This window comes from Triturus cristatus, chromosome 8 (assembly GCF_964204655.1).
Source record: "Triturus cristatus chromosome 8, aTriCri1.1, whole genome shotgun sequence".
Lineage (NCBI taxonomy): Eukaryota > Metazoa > Chordata > Amphibia > Caudata > Salamandridae > Triturus > Triturus cristatus.
The window spans coordinates 114,759,906-114,781,093 of NC_140591.1; the positions used below are offsets into that span (position 1 = coordinate 114,759,906).

The window sequence follows — 21,188 nt, forward strand, 5'->3', positions numbered from 1 at the left end:
GGATCAAGCGTGTGGCCGGTGGAGTGGGTGGGTGTAGTGACGAGTTGTCTGAGTCCGAGGTTGTCGATCAGGGTGGAGGAGTTGGTGTCGTTGTTGTTCTCGAGGTTGAAGTTCTGGTCCCCATGGAGGATGTAGTCTGTGGAGGCGAGGGCGTGTGTGCTGACGAAGTCGGTGATGGAGTCGCTGAACTGTGCTCGTGGTTCGGGGGTCTGTAGATGAGGGTTCCTCTGAGGGTGATGTTGGGATCAGTGTGGATCTGGAAGTGCAGGTGTTCGGCGGTGTTGAGGGTGTCTTCGGTGTTGGTTGAGACTTTAAGAGAGTTCCTGTGGACGATGGCGATTCCTCCTCCTACTCCATTGGTGCGGTACCTGTTGGTGATTTTATAGCCTTCCGGAATGGCTATGACGATGTCGGGTGCCGAGGAGGGGTTCAGCCAGGTCTCTTTCAGGAAGGCGACGTCTGGGGTCTTGGAGTCCAGTAGGTCCCAGAGTTCCACTGCGTGTTTGCGTGCAGAGCGGGTGTTGAGAAGGATGCATCAGAGGTGGTTGGGTTCTTTGGTAGGTGGGTTGGCGGGCCGAATGCTGGTGAAGCTGCAGTTCCAGCAGAAGAAGGGTCCTTGGGTGCGCTTCGGGGCTGCCAGGCAGCAGGTGCGTGATCGTCCGGCGTTGAGTGCGTGGAGGGTGCTGGAGTCATAGCAGAAGTGGGCATCGTGGCATTCGCGGGGGCCAGTGGTTCTGGCGCTGGGCGCGGTCCAGGCACGGACGGGCGTGGACGGGGGCAGACGGGCTTGCCTTAGGCACGCCATTGGCGCGCCAGCGGGGGGCGCGTAGCGGCCGCCATATATGGGGAGGAGGGAGGGAGGAACAGCTGGGAGGCGGGAGGCGGGAGGTAGGGGCAGCGAATGGACAGTCAAGGGGGCAGGGCCTCAGGGGATGAAGCAGCGGGTACAGGAGCGGTGGACGGCACGGGGGCAAGTGCACAGAATCACGGGGGCACAGAAGATAAAAAACTGGACACAGATCACGGGGGCACAGATCACGGGGGCACAGATCACGGGACACAGATCACGGGGCACAGAAGAAAAACGGGACACAGATCACAGGGCACAGATCGTGGTGGCACAGATCACGGGGCACAGAAGGAAAACGGGACACAGATCACAGAGCACAGATCACGGAGCACCGATCACGGGGGCACAGATCATGGGGCACAGAATAAAAACGGGACACAGATCAGGGGGCACAGATCGCGAGGGCACAGATCACGGGGGCACAGATCACGGGACACAGAAGAAAAACAGGACACAGATCATGGGGCAAAGACCACAGGGCACAGAAGAAAAATGGGACATAGATCACGGGGCACAGATCACGGGGGCACAGATCACGGGGCACAGAAGAATAACAGGACACATATCACGGGGCACAGATCACAGGGGCACAGATTACGGGGCAAAGAATAAAAATGGGACACAGATCACGGGGCACAGATCACGGGGGCTCAGATCACGGGGGCACAGATCACGGGGCACAGAAGAAAAACAGGACACAGATCATGGGGCAAAGACCACAGGGCACAGAAGAAAAATGGGACATAGATCACGGGGCACAGATCACGGGGGCACAGATCATGGGGCACAGAAGAAAAACGGGACACACCTCTGCACCTAATGCCCACGGCCCACGGCCCGAGTACAGGTGGCCCACCAGTCCTGTGAAGGTTTTTCAGCGCTTCTGAGCAAGAGTTGCCCATGGGCTTACCCCTGCCAAACACCACCTGGACGCCTGCAGCCTCAACTCGAAGACTCTCCCCAACTGCGACCTGCCCAGTAAGACTTTTCCAATGCCTAAGGACACCCCTGCGCCCGAAGCCCCTGGGCTTTGGGGAGCACAACCAACTTTGTCCCTATGTCCCCTAGCATCTCTACTTACATGGGCAGCTGTGGGTTTCCTTCGTCTGACCTCCTGACCTGAGCCTGCAGCCTTTCTTCAAAACCGATCTCCCCCATTGGTTTGCATTGGGTGCTCAATGCTGTGTTGGACTTCTGCCCCTGACCGCCCCTGTGCCACTGAGGGTATAAGTTTGGTGCTGCCTTGTGGCCCCCCTGTTCGTACCTTAACCCCCCGAGACTGAAATACCAAATTGCTTTACTGACCGATGAGCAGCACCTCTTCAATCACCCCCTTTCTCCATTGGTTAACATTGGTGCCAGATCCCGAGTTTGAAGCCTGCACCTGGTTGCCCCTGTACCGCTGGTGGTGCAGATTTGCTACTTACCTGAACCTTATCTGGTGCTGATTCTTCATCCTGAAAACCAAGATTGTAAATTGTTTACTTACCTGCAAAAACACATTCTTGTTTTCCTCCCATAGGTTAACATTGCTTAATTGAAAATTGCAGTGTGTCCACTTTTTGAGGTAAAAAGTATTTCTTATGAAAAACGTACTTACCTTTTTACATATTTCTTGATCTTAAAATAAATCTTGAAAGTAGCTTATTTTTATAAAATTGGTATGGATGTCCTTTTTGAGTTGTGTGTCACTTATTAATCACTGTGTGCATAACAAATGTCTTAGGCTGCTGGACCACACTACCACAAATAGAGCACCTTGGGTTTACATTGAGCCCAGTACACTTCTGGAGGAATCTCTGGACTCTTTGCATGATAGAACAACTTAGTGGTATATCATATAAAGAGACAGCTTCTGACAGTTCGTAAACATGAACAGTCAGTGAACTAAGAGGCAAGACAGTTGGCATGTAAAGCCTGTACATGGCCCAGATTATTATAGAGCAACATTATGGTCTATTAAGTAAAACACAATTGAACTGTGTACAACTAATATTCTGAACTCACATATTTGAAAGTGTTTTCATATGCAATAATGAAGAAAAAGAAGTTTGGTGTGATAAAATATTTGTCTAAGGTCACACAATTTAAGAGGGGAAGCCGCAATTTATCCAGATTTTCTGATTTCACTTTGTACAAATCAGCCACTAAATGGGTCTTTTATTTTTATGTTAATGCTTTGCTTTGACCACTTTGTGCATTTTGTGGAGTGCTTTTTTTAGGTTTAAATTGTTTTTATTGATTTTAAAATCAAAATAACATTATGATTCATTACCTTGTCCCACCCCACAACCCCCATCCCCTAAATAAGGAGAGAGATTTGAGTCACACTGTGTGCATTTAAATATAAATCTATACATGGCATTGGATCACTTAAAACAGCATAATTGGGACAATTGCATCAAATTGCAGCTGATCAGCATCACAGATATATCTAAAGAGTATTAATCAACCGTCCCCTCCACATCTTGTCCCAGTTCAGGGTCTCTCATTTCCGGTTGTATCCGGACTTCTACTAATTCCAATTCCCTCCTTCCTGCTCCACTCCGTTGTAAACCAACCTGTGGTGTACCCCAGATACAGCTCGTACCCACCTCACAAATTCCCATAACCATTGCCTTTGTGTTGGCAGTCGCTTGGACATCCATCATAGTGCTAAACACTTCTTCGGCACAGTGAGGCCTAGTTCGAAAACCTACTCCACATATTTTGTGTGTTTATAGCAGGTATTAGTCCCAGTAACCAAATCTATACCATAGGTTGTATTTGCAATTCGGTTGGTGTTCCTGAAGTTTAAATTACTTCACCCCAAAAGGCACTCTCCCCAGGCATGTCCACCACATGTGAATATAGGTTCCGTCCATTGTTCTGCATTTGGGGCACTGTTCTGATCTGGAGGAATCTAGTCTGTGCAGCCACTGTGGCCTGATTTAATTCCTATCTACACATTTATAATGTATAAATCTCCTGAAGTTACCCAATATAGATGTTCATTCCCTTTCCCTTAATTCTACGCTCATATCACCTTTCCATTGTGTCTTCAGTGCAGTTATATGGGTAGTTGTGCATGATGAACATTAGAGAACATTTGACTGAGGAGTTTGCCCTCACCTCCCATGTTTGGGAGGGTTCGGCTTAACACATGTGTTTCTGGTTCTTGTGGAAACCCTACCCAGGATTGGTGAACAGCTGTCGCCAAAACAGCATATACCAGAAGGCATCCACTCACTATCCCCCATTTATCACAAAAATATGTAGAGCCCACCATTCGGCCATCCTCAAACAGTATTCCTTATACTTTTCTAATCAGGTGCTTGTAAACTACCCACATGCCTCCTTTTTGCCTCCCAGCTGCACTGTGCTCACGATACTTTGTTACAAAGTGGGAACATCCCCTTCCGGAGCCGTGGTGGACGAGCGACTAGTCCCCTGTGGTGACGAGAACAGTTAGCTGGTGGTTTGGGAGGATGTTCTGTTACTCGTGGCAAGCGGGCTCATCAGTCACTTGTGGAAGGATTTTGGGGCAGCATTATTGTCAGGTTCTCCTTGTAGTACATCAACATGGTGAGGTTCTCACATGAGGGTGTAGCGAGTTCAATATATTGAAACTTGTTGGGCTTGCTTCGCTTGAAGTTGGCTTGTGGACTGATCTGTGAGTTGCAGGGTCTAAGAGGGCAGAGGCATTGTGGTCGAGCAGTCAGGGCCTGTAGGCGCTCCTGCCTAAGCGCTGGTGGTCTTTAAGGAAGAGACAAACAAAATTTGATGCTCTGATCCAGCTACAGCCAATAGAGAGATATCAGAGAGGGAGTAATGCAGTGTGCTTTCTTCAGGTTTAGGGGAAGTCTAGCACCTTGATTCTTAATCTCTTTTTGATGGTCTTATCATTGACACAGGATTTCTACCAAGTTTTTTTGTTTGGACTTCCGGTTGGACCCTCATACATGTCAACTAATGTTTTATCACATGATGAGTTCAGCTATGTGCATCACAATCTAAAAAGAGTAAAATAGATGGATGATTCTCCCCATAAGTCCTTAAATTCTGGAAAGACTTTACCATAAACATAAGGGCACACCCAAACCATATGTTTTTTCAGAAAGGTTGTAAGACCATTACTATTAAAGAATAACACAGCAGATAAAGTCAGAACTGATAGTGAATCTGCAAACATAAGAATTTGCTTTCTCATGGTATGCACATTATAAATCTCATAAACAAATAAAATAAACTTCACCGTAATCACTTCTTTTATTTAATAGCAATCATATTTCAGATATGCCAAATAATTCATCAATTGCGAGAAAAAAAGTTCCTATTTGCTAGAGAGATTATTTTGTTACCTGAAATTGACACTTTATCAACTAAATATTTTATAGGCAGCATCAAATGCAACTGTTTTGCAAGGTGGAATTAACAGTTTTTGTTAGAAATTTGTGAGTCGCCACCCCTTGAAGCAGCGACAGGTTTAGTGTTCATGTTTGCAGCCGCACTAACCTTTGTGCAGTTGGACGCCTTGGGTTCCAGCCCTTCCATCGTCACCAGGTCCTTCAGTAAACTGCTCTCTTGATAGCCTCCCTTCAGTCCCTCCAGTTTGAAGTTTGCATGTGGTCGCTCCAAGATTAGCCGCACACTAACAGCAAATCCCGCCATGTCGATGGCAAATGGGCGGCTTGGATCGAAAACAGTTTTCCAGCCAACAACCTTCCCTGTTGGGTCAAGTTTAGGAGACTCGTATCTGAGACCCCCAACGAAGGCCACGGGCCACACTGAGACCCTCCTTGTGTATCGCATCTGTAACAGAGAAGCAAAGTTATGAGCAGTGGCATACGCTCACGGAAATCACATGGCTGATGGAAGTGACATCACAAGTCCTTTGACACAGAAAGTAATATTACAAATTCTTATCATTTTCTTTTTCCCTGCGTAGGCAGTGCTGTGGGGCGGGGCGGGGTGGGGCTGCTCTGCTCACAGTGTAGGGGAAGGAGCAATGGACACTCTGTAAGTGCGCATGATGGTTTGGCCAGCCGACTTGGGCCGACCAGACAGTCATGCCCATTTAGCATGTTCTCCACCAGGCTGTAGTACAGCCTGGTGGAGAACATGCAGAGGCTCATAGTCCCAGTCTGAGCACTGAACCGCAGCACTCAGACCAATCATGACACTGCTGACAGCAGCGTTGTGATTGGCTTAGGATGAGCCTGTGTGCTTCCTGCTTCCGTTCCGGCGGACTCGTCGGGAAGAGACACGACGAGACAACGGAGGAGAGACGCAGTGATGAGGTAAGTTTATTTTTATTTGTCTACACCCCTTGCCCAGCCACCCCCGATCCATGGCAGCCGCCATTGTGTTAACAGTCACAACAACTGAAACCCGCAGCAAAAGGTAAGTGAAAGCCTGCTGTAAACGCTGAGATTGTTTACAGCACCATAGATAGAAATTGGCCCCAGTTAGTGCCAACTGCTATTTCTAGATTTTCCTATGGCTCAGAGCCCATCCTACCTCTCGGTTATGGGATGGGAGGGGGTTCCCTTTACCAGAACGTTAGGGAAGTCCCAGATCGTTGAAAGGGGCGGTGGAACTCTGAATCAACATTCTGTAAAAGTATAACTGAGCCACACTAACCCATCTTGGCTCATGCACAATATTAGTTTCAACACCTATTACTATCGTCTATGCAAAGTTACCAGTTAACATATGCAAAGAATCTGCCTTTGTATAGAACTACGTTTCTGTGGTTTTTTAAAATAACTTTTGATCCAATTGAGCTAGAAACAATGACATTTACAAATTATGCATTTGATGATGGGTTATGTGGCAGATGAAGTAAATAAATCCATAATCAGGTGTTAAATGATCAGGCCACAGACTCGCATAATTGCAGTGACCATGGATACTGCATGTAACAGGTAGTCATAGAAGGAATGGGGTAAGCCTCTGTTGGATTGCAGCCAATAGATTTACAGCAGCCAAATGGTCCTTACAGAAAGATGGAGGAATCACTTCCATGTTGTAATTCATGGAGAGAACATGTTATTTCAGATCAGTGCCGATGGAGCAGTGGCACAACGGATGGCACAAATCACCCAAGTTTAAGCACACTCTTAAAAACAATTTTGTATTTTTGACCTTGTAATCGCGTCCCAAAAAAATGAAGGAAAAATCAAATACTGAAAAATACATGTATCCCTCTCAAACTTTCTTAATATCACACCTTCTCTGTTGACTCTTCTGAACATGATGGCCATTGTGATGTTATCATGTAAAAACATATCTTCAAATACATCAACTACTTTTAAAGCATATCCAGCCATTATATTTCATACATAACTTCCCACAAAAAGATTCAATTTTAAATTCGTATATCTAGCCGAACTAGCTTCCCACTTATTGTGAGACTGGGCTAATGTATGATTCAGACGGTCTTCCTGAAATAACTGATACAAGCAGCATTGGCAAATCTAAGGGAGGGATTTGCCAGAAATTTTGACATATACCCTGAGGGTACCCTATAAAAAAGAAATTATTGGGGGATTTGGCAATATTGTGTCTGATTCCTGCAGTTATTTCCCATTTTTTCTTAGAGGTCCACCAGAAAATGTCAGCTGCTTTCCGCAGCCAAAATGTCCAGGCATTGGGCCCAAGGCGTTAACATGGACCCTGTAAACCTGATGAGGCTGGTAACTCCTGTCACAGACACAATTACCGGGACAGTGGGAGGGAAGTCAGCATATGTTAACAATCCGGGGTAGTAAGGCAAAACAATCAGCAACAAAAGTAAGCTCTATGTCAAGAAAAAACAGTTCAGCCTAAAGAGCAGGAAATTACATCATCACAGTTTCTTCTGTTAAGGTATAGACATGTCAGTAATGAGTACAGATCTCTGAGATAACAACTATTGGCGTGGATGCATTGACGCTTTAAATACAAACATAGACCCAGACGTTGAGATGGAAGTGTACGAAGGTGGAATCTGACTGCATGGTTGCCCCCACTTAATTCCTGGTGTTTTGCTGGTTTTCGACTTAGTTTGGCTGGGATCCTGCTATTCAGGACCTCAGCCTATCTGCTTTCCCCTTTAAATTGATTACCAGTACTTTAGGTACACTCCAGATTGGATTCTGGGGTACCCTTATAAGTCCCTAGTATATGGTATACTATGTACCCAGGGCATAGGTACCCCAGAGGCCTATCAGGGGCTGCAGCATGTATAATGCCATCCTGGGAAGCCATCCAAAATGACACAACAGGACTGCTACAGCAGCCTGAGTAAGGTGGTGCGTGCACCCTTTACTGAGATATAGGTTCACTATATCTCTCCATATCACTGCACATATAAACCTATCAGTCACCCTTAAGGCAGGCCTTACCAATCCTGAAGGCAGGGTGCTGGGTTTTATGTGAGAGGTGCCATACATGAGCAGAGCCCCTCTGCAGCCTTCGGAACCTTTATTCCAGGGTTGTTTGTGATGCAGCTAAACCATATACCATTAAGTGCATTATAACCAAACGGTAAATGCTAACTTTGGGATGGCAGCACGGAAACATGTTGTGTTTGGTGTCAAACACCTTGGAATCATACCCCCACACCAGTAACTGGTGTGGGAGTATGATCCCACTCTTCTAGAGGGAGAGACATGACAGCACTGGTATACCCGGTACCAGCTTAACAGACCCTGGCATCACAAAATGGATGCTGCCAGCCACAGACACGAGTCTGCCCTCCTGCTGCTGGACGAAACTCCGGCAGGGGAGGCCTGGACAATAGGTTTCCTGTCACAGGGAGGTGTCACCACCTCCCAGACAGGCTTTGGCGTATTGGGGCTGGGTGGGTGCACTCCAAGAGTGCTTTGAAGTCTGCACTGGGGGCACATTTGGTGTCCAGCTCAAACTGGTTGCAGGGGATACCAGCCCCTGCTCTGGCACGAAACTGGACAAAGAAAATGGGTGTAGCCACCCCACTTTCTTGACCCTCCCATAGGTTGCTCCCTAGAGTTTGTCCCACCCCTTCCTTGGAACCATGGCAACAGGAGTTTAGATTACACCTGGACGAAACACCGATACAGAATCCTGGAGCTTCGATGATCTACAAGGCGCTATATGACTGAAGAATCTCCCTTTGAGTAAAGGAGTTACTCCCCTGCAAGGCAGGCACCTAAGACGCATCTGCCCGGTTTGCATCTACAAAGCTCCTGCCGGACTCCGAAGATTTTGCAACACAGGAGGTGGGTTCTCAAACTTCGCATCGGCTGACCCGAGCCCCCAGCAAAGCTGAGACCCGTAGCCCTCGTGGGAGCCGTGGAACCGGAACCCCTGGACACCGTGCACATTTGCAAGTGCATATGCTTCTCGTCAATCCTTGAGGCTGTGCTTTGGGCTACTTGCAGTCCACACCCCGAGCAGTGTCTCCACCGAAGATTACTGGCCCACACTCACCGAGTGTCCCGTGGGCTGGTATTGTGGGATTCCTTTCGAGGTCCTTTTGCGATCCCTGGTCCGTCGACTGGTGGGTCCCTGTGAAGGCAACTATAACTCTGATTGGGCTTACCTGGTTGATCCAGATGTGCCCTGACTCTCCATTGCTTGGGGAGTCCCCAGGACCTTGCTGGTCCGCACCAAAGCATCTTTTCTTTTCCTGCATGGGTTGCTGTTGCCGAGGCTTGTTGATTCCAATCCGGGCACCAACACTGCAGCCCTCAACATCCTTTGTGGGACAACTCGAATCCAGCTCCTGGTTGTCATCGACACCTCCTGGTCCTCGTGGCTGTAGAGTCAAGCTTCACCTCTTCACCTCTTCGCACCTGAAACATCCGACATCGGTAGGCATTCGTCTATCATGCCCCTGGTCACTGGCAAGTGACCCAGACTCTGTCCCCTCTGCTTTCAAGTTCTTCTGATCTTCGATCCAGGCTTGGATCACACCAGACACTTTTCTCCTTCCCGGCAGCAGCACTTTGCAGCAGCTCGCCATTGAAATCAATGAAGATTCCAGACACCATTTGACACCTATGCACTGACTTCCCTGGGTGAGGTAACTCGAGTACTCTGGTGCTCCCACGGGTGATGGCCCTAGAACCCCTAAGTCTAAAGGGTTTGCTCAAAGTCCTCTCCTAAGTGTCCTCAACTTCTAAAATTTGAACTGTGACTTTCCCATAGAATAGTACGGGGCTGGTGTCTGTGTTCTCACTCTGCACACGTCCCCTGTGGGTCTCCTGTGTCACTACCTTGGGTGGTTCCTTGGGGTCCCAGCGATTCTATGTGCTCTAGGCACTGCGTCTAGTCAAGTCGTGGTTCTTATACCACTTTCTTAATATATGGTTTTGTCCGCCCCTGGGGCCCATTGTATATTCTGCTATTTACTGTCATGTTAGAACTGTATTATTGTGTATCTTCGACTCTAATCTCATAAAGAGATTAGTAGTGAGTGTTTAGAAATAAATACATATATTTTATATATACCTTGTGTGGTTCTCCTTTCATTTAGGGATTCAAGAGGTTATAATCTGGTAAACCAAGCTGCTTTACACTCCTTCACGACTTAGCCTGAAGGCTGCTCTCCATAGCTAGCACTAGGATAGCTTTCAATAAAGGTTGTCTTTAAACCTATCATCAATAAGGGTTGTTTGGACTGGTGCAAGGTGCCCACTATAACTAGTGGACAGCGTATGCCAGTCCAACTTCTCACAGGAAGTGGTAAACATTTGTGAACTACCTGTTAACCAGACTTGTGAAGTGTGGTATTTACTCCATCTATGCGGTACAGCAGGTGATATACCGCATTAGTATTACTGCAGGTATTTCCAGGGGTTTAGCACCAGCTTTATACGGTAATCTGTGTTGACGTGTACGCAGTTTGTGTACACCGGAAATAATACACTGCATTGTGGTAATTTCAGGCTTTTGCAGCAGGTACACGTGCACATGCAATACCCTCCAAGGTGATAACTGCTGGCCTAACAGTGACCAGTGGTTGCCTTTGGTTGTTGGTAATTGTTAGGGCTTTTTTATGAGGTCACTGTTATGGAACTATTTTCAATTGGAGGATGCACCAATGGTGGTATTTATGCATATATATTAATAAAACATGCGTCATTGTTGGGACAGAGTAAGGCCCCCTGCATGGTGCTTGAGAGCCTGCTTCCCTGCCTTGAGTTTATCATAGCACTCTCTGTTGATGTTTGCAGCCTCAGCACAGGCTTTAGCACAAACAACACTCATGCGTGTGTGCTGGAGGCCTTTTGTAACTCTGTGGTCTGGAGGGGCACGCCATGTGCACCCACCTTATTGAGCATGACTACCCACTACTCACAGGGGTGCACAGGACTGACTGGTGACCAGTACTAAAGGGCCTAATTGACAAAGTTACACTTTTGAGTAAGTTTACATTTTATGGTAAGTGTACCACTTTCAGTAGCCACAAACTACAAGTTTTAACTTATTACAAAGGTTTAAGTTACATGTCTCCGCCCCCACTAATGCGATTGTCTTACTTCTGTGTAGGTTGGTAGCATTGCTCCCTAAACCCTCCCTGAGCCTCGCTAAACCCTGTTTACTCCTCCCTAATCCCATTCCCTTTCGTTGTGAGTCTGTCCCTTTTTCCACTCACTCCCGTGCGTTTCTCCCACATTTGTTACTAAAATCTATACTTACATGTATTGTATTGTAATTGCATTTATATAGCGCTTACTACCCCTGACGAGGTGTCGAAGCGCTTTTTCGGCGAGAAGCACGCTACTCCGGGGCCCATAGAGGATTAGTGTTGAATTAGAATATTGAACTATGCAAGTACATTTTAAGTGGTGGATAGGTTAGTCAGTTATTTGGATTTGGAAGGATAGCAGAAGGATAGCAGAAGGGTAGAAGAGTGAAAAAAAAGGTTTGTATTTATATAGCGCTTGTTACCCCTGATGTGGTGTTGAAGCACGCTACTCTGGAAACCCATAAAGGAGTAGTGCTGAATTAGTATGGTGAAATATGAAAGTAATTTGAGTGGTGGATATTAGTCAGTTATTTGGAGCGAGAAGGATAGCGGAGGGATAAAAGGGAAGAAAGGTTGGCATTCATGTAGCACCTCTTACCCCTGATGGGTGTTAAAGCGCTTTACTGGCGAGTAGGACACTACTCCGGAACCCATAAAGGATTAGTGTTGTAAATTAGTATAGTGAAGCATGAAGTAATTTGAGTGGTGGATATGTTATTCAGTTATTTGGATAGAGAAGGGTAGGTTGCGGGATACAAGAGGGAAAGAGGTTTGTATTTATATAGCGCTTGCTATCCCTTGGTGGTGTTTTGAAGCTCACATTTGCAGAAGTCTAGTGCAAGAACATTCCCAAGATGTGCGCTATGTGAAAGCCACAGACAAATCTTTCCCACTTCAACATCTATTCATGACACACCCACCCCCTTCTATTAGTAAATATGGGCTTACTTGCAGGGTTTCTGCTGAGAATTCTGCAGAAGTTCTTTCACCCCTTCGTGCAGGGTGTCAAGGGAGACTTTGCTACTCATCTTGGCATTGAGTACTGCTTTTTTCTTCTTCATTTTTTTGCAGAGTTTTATATAGCACGAACTTGACCCAAAGGTATCAGGTATCAGAGCGCTTTACATAGCACCAGTTGTTTTACATGAGGACACATTCATTTTTCGTCAGGCACGTGGAGATTACGTGATTTGCCCAGAATCACAGGATGTTGAGCGTCATTGAAGAGACTCGAACCCAGTTCCCCAGATTCGAGGTCGACCGCCCTAGCCATTTCGCCAACTCCTCTCCCCTGCTTGCAACTCAAACGTTAGTGATTTTTAAACGGTGCACCATTGAACTTTCAGGATGCACAACCATACTTACCTCCAAGGCATAGGCTATTTCCATGCCACGTACCAACACTAGCTTTATGCTGTATATGATTTTGGTATGTTCAGTGCTGTCATCAGTGAAATCAATGATGTCATTTAATATGTGGTCAGAGATATCATCAATGATGTCATTTAACAAGTCATGAGTGACGTAATGTGTGAAGTTATAAGCAGTGAATGACAGGGTACACGTTATAGTTAGCTCAGTAATCTATAACTTGTGAATTTCATTTTTTTGTTTTTAAATAGTATTTTTTATTGCAATTCAAAACCTGACTATAAAGTCACTCTAATAGCTAACAGCAATGTGCAGCAAAGGATGGCAACCCGCAGCAAGTTGTATGCAGTGCCAGGTAAAAGGGAAGGCCGTGCAGCCAGCACCATTGACCACGACCAAAGGCAATAATCAGCATGGGAAGAGGATAATTTCAAAGAAGTATATGGCTGCAGCTATGCTAACACTTGAATAGGGCTGCAGAGCCCGAGGGCACGGATGCAGCTATACTAACACATGAATAGGGCTGCAGAGCCCGAGGGCACAGATGCAGCTATGCTAACACAAATAATGCTGCAGAGCACAAGTGCACGGCTGCAGCTATGCTAACACTTGAATTGGGATGCAGAGCACGCATGCACTAATGCAGCTCTGCTAACATTTGAATAGTGCTGCAGAGCACGAGTGCACTGCTGCAGCTACTCTAACACTTGAATAGTGCTGCAGAGCACGAGTGCACAGATGCAGCTCTGCTAACACTTGAATAGTGCCGCAGAGCATGAGTGCACAGATGCAGCTATGCTAATACTTGAATAGTGCTGCAGAGCAGGAGTGCACAGATGCAGCTCTGCTAACACTTGAATAGTGCCGCAGAGCATGAGTGCACAGATGCAGCTATGCTAATACTTGAATAGTGCTGCAGAGCAGGAGTGCACAGATGCAGCTATGCTAACACTTGAATAGTGCCGCAGAGCATGAGTGCACAGATGCAGCTATGCTAATACTTGAATAGTGCTGCAGAGCAGGAGTGTACGGATGCAGTTATACTAACACAAATAGTGCTGCAGAGCACGAGTGCATGGCTGCAGCTATGCTAACACTTGAATAGTGCTGCAGAGCCCAACTGCATGGCTGCAGCTATGCTAACACTTGAATAGTGCTGTAGAGCACGGGTACACAGCTGCAGCTATGCTAACACTTGAATAGGGCTGCAGAGCCCGAGTGCACGGCTGCAGCTATGCTAACACTTAAATAGGGCTTCTGAGCACGAGTGCACGACTGCAGCTATGCTAACACTTGAATAGTGCTGCAGAGCACAAGTGCACGGCTGCAGCTATGCTAACACTTGAATAGTGCTGCAGAGCATGCATGCACTGATACAGCTCTGCTAACACTTGAATAGTGGGGGGATTAGAGGCATGGATGCACTGATGCAGCTCTGATGAAAATGTATAATGATATGAAACGGGTGGATGAATGGATCTATTGTAACACTTGAATGGCAGAGGGAATGTTGGAGCCTGGGTGCACAGATAGAGCCCGACTAGCACTTCAATAGTGATAACAAGCATAAGTGTGTGGATGCAGCCCTGCTAGCACCTCAATAATGATGACAAGCATAAGTGCAAGGATACAGACTTGAATAGTGCTGCAGAGCACGAGTGCCCGGATGCAGCTATACTAACTCTTGAATAGTGCTGCAGAGAACGAGTGCACGGATGCAGTTATAATAACTCTTGAATGGTGCTGCAGAGCACGAGTGCATGGCTGCAAATATGCTAACACTTGAATAGTGCAGCAGAGCATGAGTGCACAAACGCACCTATAATAACACTCGAATAGTGCTGCAGAGCATGAGTGCACGGATGAATCTAAATTAACACTTGAATAGTGTTGCAGAGCACGAGTGCACGGATGCAGGTATAGTAACACTGGAATAGCAAGGGGTGATGTGCAGCCCGGGTGGATGAATGGATCTGTGGTAACACTTGAATGTCAGTGGTTAATGAGGAGCATGGGCACACAGATTCAGCTCTGGTAACACATTCGAAAAGAAGGGGATGCCATGGAGCATGGGTGCACTCCTGCACTTCCACTAAAACCTGTGCAGCAGGGGGTGTTGTGAAGCCTGGGGTCCCATGCATCAGTTAACCTCTACACTTGCTCTATGAGGGCACCTACTCCAGTCCGCCTCTTCTCCCCTACTTATGTACAGTAACAGAGTCCAGTACTTACAGATGGGGACATTTTGCATGGCTGGCCCTCGCTCTCATCTTCCTCATCATCCTTCATGTTCTGCAGCTCCTGCAGGTTGCAGTCATGGATGATGAGGCCTGAGGGCTGCTGGAGGATTAAAGATATGACCTAATGGAGGTTACCCACAGCATACTTATACCCCTTGATTCACATGGCACATGGGCCGGCACATGTTGGTGCATCCTCAATGGCAAAACAACTCATGCAAGTTTGGGACCATCCTGATATTGCGGGCACTGCTAAAAAGATAGTCCAGTCTTGTCTGGTCTGTCTCCAGTATAATCCTGGAAAGGGAACGCAAACTCCAACAGGAGGGTTTGCGACACCATCTGCACCTTTTGAGGTCCTGCAAATGGACTACATTCAGTTTGAGCGCTGTAATAATCTGAAATATGTCCTAGTAGTGGTTTGTGCCTTCAGTAAATGGGTGGAGGCGTATGCTACGAAGGATAATACAGCTCTCACGACAGCGAAAGTTCTCTTAAAGGAGTTCTTTCCCCGCTTTGGCGTTTGTTGGGTCCTATGGAGTGACAATGGACCTCATTTTATTGGGCAAGTTGTAGAGTATGTCATGAAAGGGTTGGGGATTAAGCAGAAATTTCATGCTTCTTTCCACCCATAGGCAGCAGGCCTGGTGGAGCGTTAGAAGTCCACCCTGAAACTGAAATTGGCTAAAATACAAGCTTCCATGCCTTTGAAATGGCCTGATGCACTGCCCCATGCCTTGCTTTCTATCAGATCAATACCACATACATGATCTTGCCTTATGCCACATGAGATCGTCTTTGAGAGGCCCATGAATATTTGGGGGGTCCCTAAGCCTCGCCCTATACATGATGTTCCCCACAAGTTGATGAGTGACTATTTGTCCCAGTTAACTGACAGCTTGTCTTCTATTTATCAGCAGGTGCGGGAAGCACTTTCAGACAGGTCGCAGGGTGATGGTCATGATCTGCGGCCTGGAGATTTTGTCCTCACAAAATCGTTTCAATGGACGAGTTGCCTGGCACCTCACTGGCGTGGCCCAGAGCAGGTCCTCCTTGCTACCAGAACTGCAGTCCGAGTGACAAACAGGAAGAACAGGGTCCACGCCAGCCACTGCCGAATGATTCCGCATACCTTCATGAGCCCAGCTGTGCTAACAGATCATCGCGACATTCTGGTCACCGAGAGAGGGCGGGCTGCATCACCTGAAGGGCCTGAGGAAGTCTTCCCGGACCATACGATCCCCGGCGCATCTGATACTTACTTTGATCCAGGAAGAAAGACACTTCCTCGCAGAAAGAGACTGTTTGAGCCACTGTCCTGAGTGGTTAAAGACTGACTACAAAGGGTGGTAGCCTTTTAGTGACTACTCGTCTCAATGTTAGTGAAGAAATCAATGCCTGCCCAGGACCTTATGGCATCATCTATTTTTTGTCGACGAGATGAACATGCCTGAGGAGAAGAAATCAAATGCTGCAAAGATCTGTAGCTTCTGCACAATGTTTATTACTGGATTGACTTTGACTGCTGTCATCATTGCTACGGTAATGTGGGTTGTGGAGGAAGTAACTCTGGTTCGAAACTTAATGTCTGCTACTACTCCTGTCCCCACGGAACAGTATTACTTCACTCTTCCCTACCATGAAAAGAAGCATTGAATGTCATATCTCAATAACACTTTCATACAAATGTTGCATCATACTCATAATGCTACGAATACTACCAATTGCTGGGTATGTGGAATGATGCCGGCCCATCAGAAGAAGGGAAGAACGCCTCTCATTCCCCTGTCATTTTCACATAATGGCTCTTGTAGAGCCTGGTTCGCACTTTTGTGGGCCTCTGCTGTTAGTAATATTGCTCCACCTGATGTAGGAGGACTTAATGCACAGTTAAATAAAGTTTGTTACCCTGATGATGAAGGCCTCCCACAAACCAAAGGAAGTATATGGGAAATGGAGGAGTATCGCAAAGGAAATTCCTCCACAAGCTACGTTTTCCCCAACACTCGAATGGCCAAGGGTAACGGGCCTCCTGTTATCGCTGTTACTAGAGCCACTAAATAGCCACTGAGATACATCAAGACCCAGGAACATGGATTTGGACTGGATGGTTCTGGAACTTATTTTCTGTATGGGTTCTGAAATTATTGTCAGCCCTATTCATAATTATTGCATACAATGTGGACCAATGCTCTGTTCCCTCTGTATTTCCACTTGTACCATCTAAAACGATTGTCCGAAATGCAAATGCCCATTTAGCAATGGAACGAGAAATTTGTGGATTATGTTAATTGATATTCACGATGTATATCATACCCCTTAGAAGGGACAAGAAAATGCCTTAGCTTATGCTAAAAGGGTCGTCTGTGGAAACGTGTAATATTTTCCTTTAGCATAAGCGACAGCCATTTTGACTGTGGTATCCATTTTGTTTGCTTCGTAATTATTTTGTCCTCTGCTGTTTGCCTTTTCACCCTGCTTGTGTCATCTATTTTAGTTGACCTCTTTCGACATGGCTAAGCAATGTATGTGCTGGGAGGTTTGTAGCTGCCGGTGCACCTGGTCCTAGAGGCTATCTATTGACCGTTTACTGCTACCATAAACATTCCTGCGCACCCTCCTTATTTGCTGACCAATTGGTCATCCATCTGCCCTTGTTTCCCGATAGCTATTTCTGTGTCTAAACTTGTTCTTTCCATTTCTGTCCATATGCTTGCATTGCAACACAATTGTATATAAGGGCGATGGGTTGTGAATCCAGTATACCTCCTCCTACAATACTTGAGAGTGTTGTGCGGACGTGGTCCCGCTCATGGGTGAGTAATCAACTTGTTGTTTTACTTCAACTCCAGTGCTGATCTCTTTTTGTTAGTCTTTGGACCCGTGGATGAGAGGGTGACCCTGCACCAGTGTGCTCACTTTTGGGTACATTTCCACACCACCCCTGATCTAAAAAAAGAATCCCTGGTGTCTAGGGTACTTTCTGACCCCCGGGGGTTGGGGAGTCAGAAAGACTCAATGTGCCCATTTGGAATGGGGGGGCAAAGGCCCTTGCCCAAGGGGTCACTTCCCCATCCCTGGTGTCTAGTGGGTGGATCCATGCTTGAGGATCGCCCTCCTGCACCGATCCCCAAATACGCATCCACTAGGGAGGGGTACCATTGGAAAGGGGCGATTCTCCCCTTTCCAATGATACCTCTCCCGTGTGTTTCGGTGCTCGGGGGCTGAGATAGTTCCACGAGCACCGAAACTGTGTTACTGAAACTAAGTTTCAGTTTTGTTTTCAGTGTAATGACGTCAGTGAGCTATGCTCGTGATCGGCATTACAAAAAAAATCCCTCCAGAGGTTGGGGAAGCTCTTCTCCACCTCCCAAGGCAAAAAATAAAAAAAGGAAATCCCTCTGTTGTTTAGAACAGCAGTGGGATTTTGTGGAGGTATACACATGACGGAATGGTCTGCAGTTAGGGCAGAGAACTCCGTACTTATAATTATAGGCAAAATGTACACTTCAGAGTAAGTTTTTTAGTACATTCTATAGTAAAACAAAACTAACTACAAAGTGAAGTTTAATAATCCGGCCCCAACATTACAGCGGTAAATCATGCTTTTTACCTATCTCTGCATGGGAGAACCGCCTACTGCATCTTCTGCTTTTTCAGATTGGTCTGACAGTTTCCTACAACTGGGTCGGTCCTTCATTGCATTCATGTAGGACATTTATAACGCATGTGCATTATGCTTTTACATGAAGGGTTTGTGCATGGACTGTGTGCATCACAGGTGATTTTGGCCACAGAGGAATCCATCTTCTTTTCCCGAAATCAAGTGGCACTCGAAACAGAGAGATGGAGCCAACCTCAGACATCAATGGGTGTTGTGGCGCTCCCACAAGACAATTGAGTTCTTTTATGATGAGTTTGACTTGTGGGTGTGGAGGAGAGGAGAATTATGGTCCCTTTGAAGTAGAGGAAGTATACACTCACCTTTCCTGCCCTGTTGTTCACTGAGGAAAGTCAACTCCCCAAATGTTAACAGGAAAAGTGGGACAGCCTCCCTTCCCTTTATCCCATCATTAGGGCAGTGGGAGTGGGGCAAACTGGCATTCTCCTTGTACTCTTGTTTTGGGTTTCCCAAATAGGAGGCTCTCATTTCCATCCAACCTTCCTGCTGATATCGAGAAACAAAACCCAGGGCAAGGCTATCCTGAGTGGAATACACAAAAGTCAAGTACTGCCCAGAATTGGACTGTTGGAACACACGATTACTTCCTGCAACTTTAGCATCAAGATGGGATGGAAACTTCTGACCAGGGTGCCAACATTTCTGAACCAAAATCTGTGATCTCCACACCAACGGCACCCAAGAAACACTGTGCTTCAGGGTTGGTGTAACTACTCTTAATTCTGCTTGCCAGTTTTGGGACTAGAAACATGGGGACTCTGACCATGACTGCCAGGAAACACTGCCTAGACCCTCCTTCAAGGGAAAAAGCAGATCTTCTTCTCAGGCGTGGCTAAGGAGCTGCCCTTGCACGACTGAGATGAAGCTCCGAAGAAGAGCGGTTGTGAAGGAGCCAGGGTGGGATGAACCAACGCCGGTCAAAGCAATACTTTGTAAAGACCTGCAGTCCTCTGCGAGGGAGCGGCCAGGGAGCTCTGAATTGTCTATGCAGCGTTAACTGAATTGTATACCCCCAAGATCAGAAGGTGCTATGGAAATGACCATGAACAAGATGAATACCTGTGCACTTGGAACAGGACTCTGTTGCTGCACCAACAGAACATCTCCTCCCATCTGAGAAAATTCAGGGACACAGCGGGGCTTCAGTGACCATTTACTGAAAGAAAGTTAGGCATGACACGTTTCGGCGGTTTGCCTTCTTCAAATGCCTCAGTTTACACAACGTTTCTTTAAAATGTCCTCTTTTATGCTCTTCCCTCCGTAGTGGCGAGTTGCTCACCTGAGCTGCGTTTCCATCACAAAGCACTCCCGCAGCTCGATGTAAAGAACTGCAGGTCCCATCATGCAGCATGCTGGATGCACGGTGAGTGGCTTTTGTGCAGAGTACCTTTGACTGAAAATGGTTACAAAGCCCAGTTCAGGAAGAAGCCTAGGTAAAATTGCAGGGCGAATAAACAGTCCTTGGCCCCTACTTCCAGCCGACCTGTCCCGCTGGTAGCAAATCTGGAGACGCAAGTACAATGACTATGTCTCTCCATGTAGTCATGGACCGCCATTGGCAGCAGTGATTCATCTATCCACGGGTCAAGTGGCGGGTCGTGGCAGTCCGATCCCTTCGAGCGATACACAGAAGTTGCCAACGAGTTGTCACGACCATAGTGGAAGGGTCCCTGTAGCGTGTCATTGGCAACACGCGATACTTCCAAAGAATATCTCCTCCCATCTGAGAAAATTCAGGGACACAGCGGGGCTTCAGGGACCATTTATATATATATATATATATATATAGAGACAGACAGACAGGCAGAGAGATAGATAGATAGATAGATAGATAGATAGATAGATAGATAGATAGATAGATAGATAGATAGATAGATAGATAGATAGATAGATAGATAGATAGATAGATAGATAGAGAGACAGACAGACAGACAGACAGACAGACAGACAGACAGACAGACAGACAGACAGACAGACAGACAGACAGACAGACAGACAGACAGACAGATAGATAGATAGATAGATAGATAGATAGATAGATAGATAGATAGATAGATAGATAGATAGATAGATAGATAGATAGATAGATAGATAGATAGATAGATAGATAGATAGATAGATCGTATATACTTAACCATGGTATATATCCCATGGGGTTCTTCCAGGTAGTAATATCCCAAAGGCAGCGAACGATGCCCTTGCGCAGAAACGCGTCCCATTGCCATCTGTCTTTTAAATCATAAAACACTGCACCAGTGCAGTAGCATGAACATGCAAGATACATATTAAAATTATATATGTATTGTAGCTGCTGCCAAAGGACATAATTGGCTCATGATTAAAACATCTTTCGATAATGAGGAGGGAACTTTCAAGGACTGCTGCTCTGAAGGCGCCTAGAGAGTCAGTCCAGAGGGAGCTTCATTACTAGGAACACGCGGCTCTGCAAGGCTCTCTGAGGCTGCAGAACAAGCTTTATACACCTTGGGATGTATCACAGGCTCTTTTGGTCTGTGATCAGCTCGTATGTTTGAGTGTTTTCTCCCCCTTTGTAACTGCAATGATTCT

At 46.5% G+C, this 21,188-nt stretch overlaps 1 protein-coding gene across 1 annotated transcript in view; it reads right to left on the bottom strand.

The window, feature by feature from the left end:
* Positions 1-21,188, bottom strand: part of LOC146801661 (galactosylgalactosylxylosylprotein 3-beta-glucuronosyltransferase 1-like) — a 470,216-nt gene that overhangs the window by 27,211 nt on the left and 421,817 nt on the right. The window contains exon 4 of the mRNA XM_085621136.1: positions 5,345-5,641. Coding sequence (XP_085477262.1) covers positions 5,345-5,641 — 297 coding nt within the window. The remainder of the gene's footprint in view (positions 1-5,344; positions 5,642-21,188) is intronic.